At 51.4% G+C, this 2,841-nt stretch overlaps 1 protein-coding gene across 1 annotated transcript in view; it reads right to left on the reverse strand.

Moving 5' to 3' along the window:
* SORL1 (sortilin related receptor 1) overlaps positions 1–2,841 on the reverse strand; it is a 212,167-nt gene that overhangs the window by 28,218 nt on the left and 181,108 nt on the right. The window contains exons 34-36 of the mRNA XM_030886981.2: positions 1,520–1,651; positions 499–625; positions 183–352 (exon numbers count right to left, since the gene is read on the reverse strand). Coding sequence (XP_030742841.1) covers positions 183–352; positions 499–625; positions 1,520–1,651 — 429 coding nt within the window. The remainder of the gene's footprint in view (positions 1–182; positions 353–498; positions 626–1,519; positions 1,652–2,841) is intronic.

Raw genomic sequence — 2,841 nt, forward strand, 5'->3', positions numbered from 1 at the left:
GAACTTCTTAACATGGAAGGGCAAGATCTGATTTAACACAAAGCAAAACTGTTCCACAACTCGGGCAAGAACAGGAAGCTAAGCAAAGCGGCTCTGTGTGCGTGCTCCCGGGCACCCTCTGGAAGATCGCTGCCAGCCCACTTAGGGTCCTGTACAGGCCACAGGCTCACAAGGGCACTTACGTCCTTCGGGAGTCCTCAGGTTCACGAAGTCATTGGTGCCGTGCACCTTGCTTAGACACTGGACCTGCACTTTAACCTGATAGGTGGTGTCTGGCTTCAAGATCTTTAATACGGCGCTGGTTTTGTTGCTGTGGGTCTCCAGAGCCTTCCAGAGGCTCTCTCCAACCACCCTGGCCGAGGGACAAACGAGAGCATCAGTGCGCTGACGGAGCTGCCTGGCTCACTAGAGAGCCACACTAAGTGCACAAGAGCGTGTGACGGATCATCTGGCGGCATGGCCAGGCCGCTGTCTTCGGCCGCAGCAGACGAGACCCACCTGTAGTAGATGTTATAGACGCACAAAGCAGAAGGCATTCTTTTGGGCCGCATCCAGGTCAGAGTGATGTCCCCGGAGAAGTCAGCTGTCCACTGGAGATTCTGCACTTTGTACACAGTTAAGTCATCTGGAGGCAGAGAGCAGAAAAGCAGAAGACAGTTCTGTGACAAATACATGGATCACAAAGACACCCCCTCCCAAAGAGACCCCACCCCTGCTTTAAGCAAATAGTTACCCCGTGGGTTAGTGCTCCACGTCTCCCCAGCGCTATCTCCCCCGCCTCACGAAAGAAGGCAGCCCCTGAACCCACAGAGCACAGTTAGTTCTCCCCTGTGCCACACACGGGGCGCCAGCTGCCCGGTGCGCCTCCGAGGTTCACGCGCTCCAGACGCTGAGAGGCCACGGTCATCTCCAATGGAATCCCAATCAATAGGAGGCACGTCTTCAAAATTGTGGGAAAGGGGATTACAATAGAACAGCATTTTCCCGCAAACTTTTAAAAACTTCTTTGAAGATTTTCACTCACTTTTTCCTTGCATTCCACCCTGCCCGTGGCAAGGACAAGGCCCTTGTGAAACATGCTGTGGACAGCAGGGCTGAGCTAACCCTCCGGAGAGCTGCAGGCTGTGTGCGAGCCGTGGGCATTGGCTTAAGGTGGGAAGGGCACCTGACGCAAAGGCTAGCCCAGCATTCCACTCTCAGGATGATGCTGGCCAGCTGCCATCCCCTCAGTTCTGACGCCCAGCAACCCCTAGTGGTCAGAGGAGCACTGCAGACGGGGCTCCTAGGCCGCGGCTTTCAGAGGCAGATGCCAGGTCTGTCTGTTGAGTGAGGCTAGCTGGGAGTTATGGCAGCGCTGGGCCAACCCTGACTTCCACCGGTACTCTCACGCTGCGCAAGAGCCGGTCTCATTTTCAGAGGCAAGAAAAGCTGAGGAAATGAGTTCTAGAGAGGGGGCCCCCCCAGGGGGATTCAGAACAGGCCCCGGGGTAGCTGAGCAACAGTCCAGCCCAATACCCACCACTGCAGGCCCTCTCGTCGCTGCCGTCTGAGCAGTCCAGAAAGCCGTCACAGTGCTCAGACAGCACAATGCAGGTCTCGCCGTCCTCACACCTGAACTCCCCGCTCATACAGGTCAGCGTGCGCCGTGTGGCTGAAACACAAGAGTACACAGTGCTGAGTCCCAAGGCCGAATGCACAGCCAGAGCTGGTGCACCTATGCAATTCGGGAAGAAGCCCTGCATGCTAAGAATATTCAACACCAACAACTCGAATCTGGCGTGGGAAGAGTGGGAGCCCGGGAGTCAAACAAACTCAGGCTCACATTCTGGCTCTGTGTGAGCATCGGCACACTGCTTAATGCCCCCAAGGTTCAGCTCCTGTGGTAGTTACATAATCTGCTGTCAATTTGAGACTTATAAGAGTGAAGAGGTAGACTTTAGCCTATCAATCAGGTCACAGCTTGATGACCTCATTTAGAGGCGCTAAGGAGATAAATAGCTCTCTGGAGGCAGGGCACACACTCACTCCTTGTGAGACATTCCTGCGGACAAGACACATGGAGCTACGCTAGAGCCCTGGAGCTAAGGAGCCATGTGGAGACCCCTGCCAGTGCTGAGATACTTCTACCACCACTGAATCCCCAAGACTTTGCACCCACTGGCCTATGATCATCCTGCATTCAGCGTCATTGCACATGTTTCGTGAATCTGAGGAGGACTTGATAGATTGGTATCAGACATATGGGCTAATATCAGACTTAAGAATTTGATCTGGACTGGGCTGGGCTGTTTTCTCAATATTCAACTGCTCTTGTATATAAACGTCTCTTATACACATATCAGTGCCCATGAATTTGTTTCTCTAGTCTACCTGGACTAACACAGCATTTGACTGTGTAGATCAAAACAAATACAACAAACAAACATGGACAGCCTTGAGAAGAATGGGAATTCCAAAGGATCTTATCATGCTCAAGAGGAACCTGTACGTGGATCAAGGGGCAGGCTTACTAACAACCTGCAATATGCAGGTAAAACCACCTTACTCGCTGAAAGTGAGGAGGATTTGAAGCACTTGCTGATGAAGATCAAAGATTGATCTTTATGAATTACATTATGAATTACAACTCAATGTAAAGAAAACCAAAATCCTCACAACTAGACCATTTCTCAATGATCAATGGAGAAAAGATTGAAGTTGTAAAGAATCTTGTTTTGCTTGGATTCCCAATCGATGTAGTCATGAGATTGAATGTCACGCTGCATTAGGTAAATCTGCAGCACAAGGTCTCTTTAAAGTGCTGAAAGGAAAGGATGTTACTTTGAGGACGAGCTGTGCCTG

This window comes from Echinops telfairi, unplaced genomic scaffold (genome assembly GCF_000313985.2).
Source record: "Echinops telfairi isolate 266 unplaced genomic scaffold, ASM31398v2 ScPeMD7_5167;HRSCAF=5991, whole genome shotgun sequence".
NCBI classification, from domain to species: domain Eukaryota; kingdom Metazoa; phylum Chordata; class Mammalia; order Afrosoricida; family Tenrecidae; genus Echinops; species Echinops telfairi.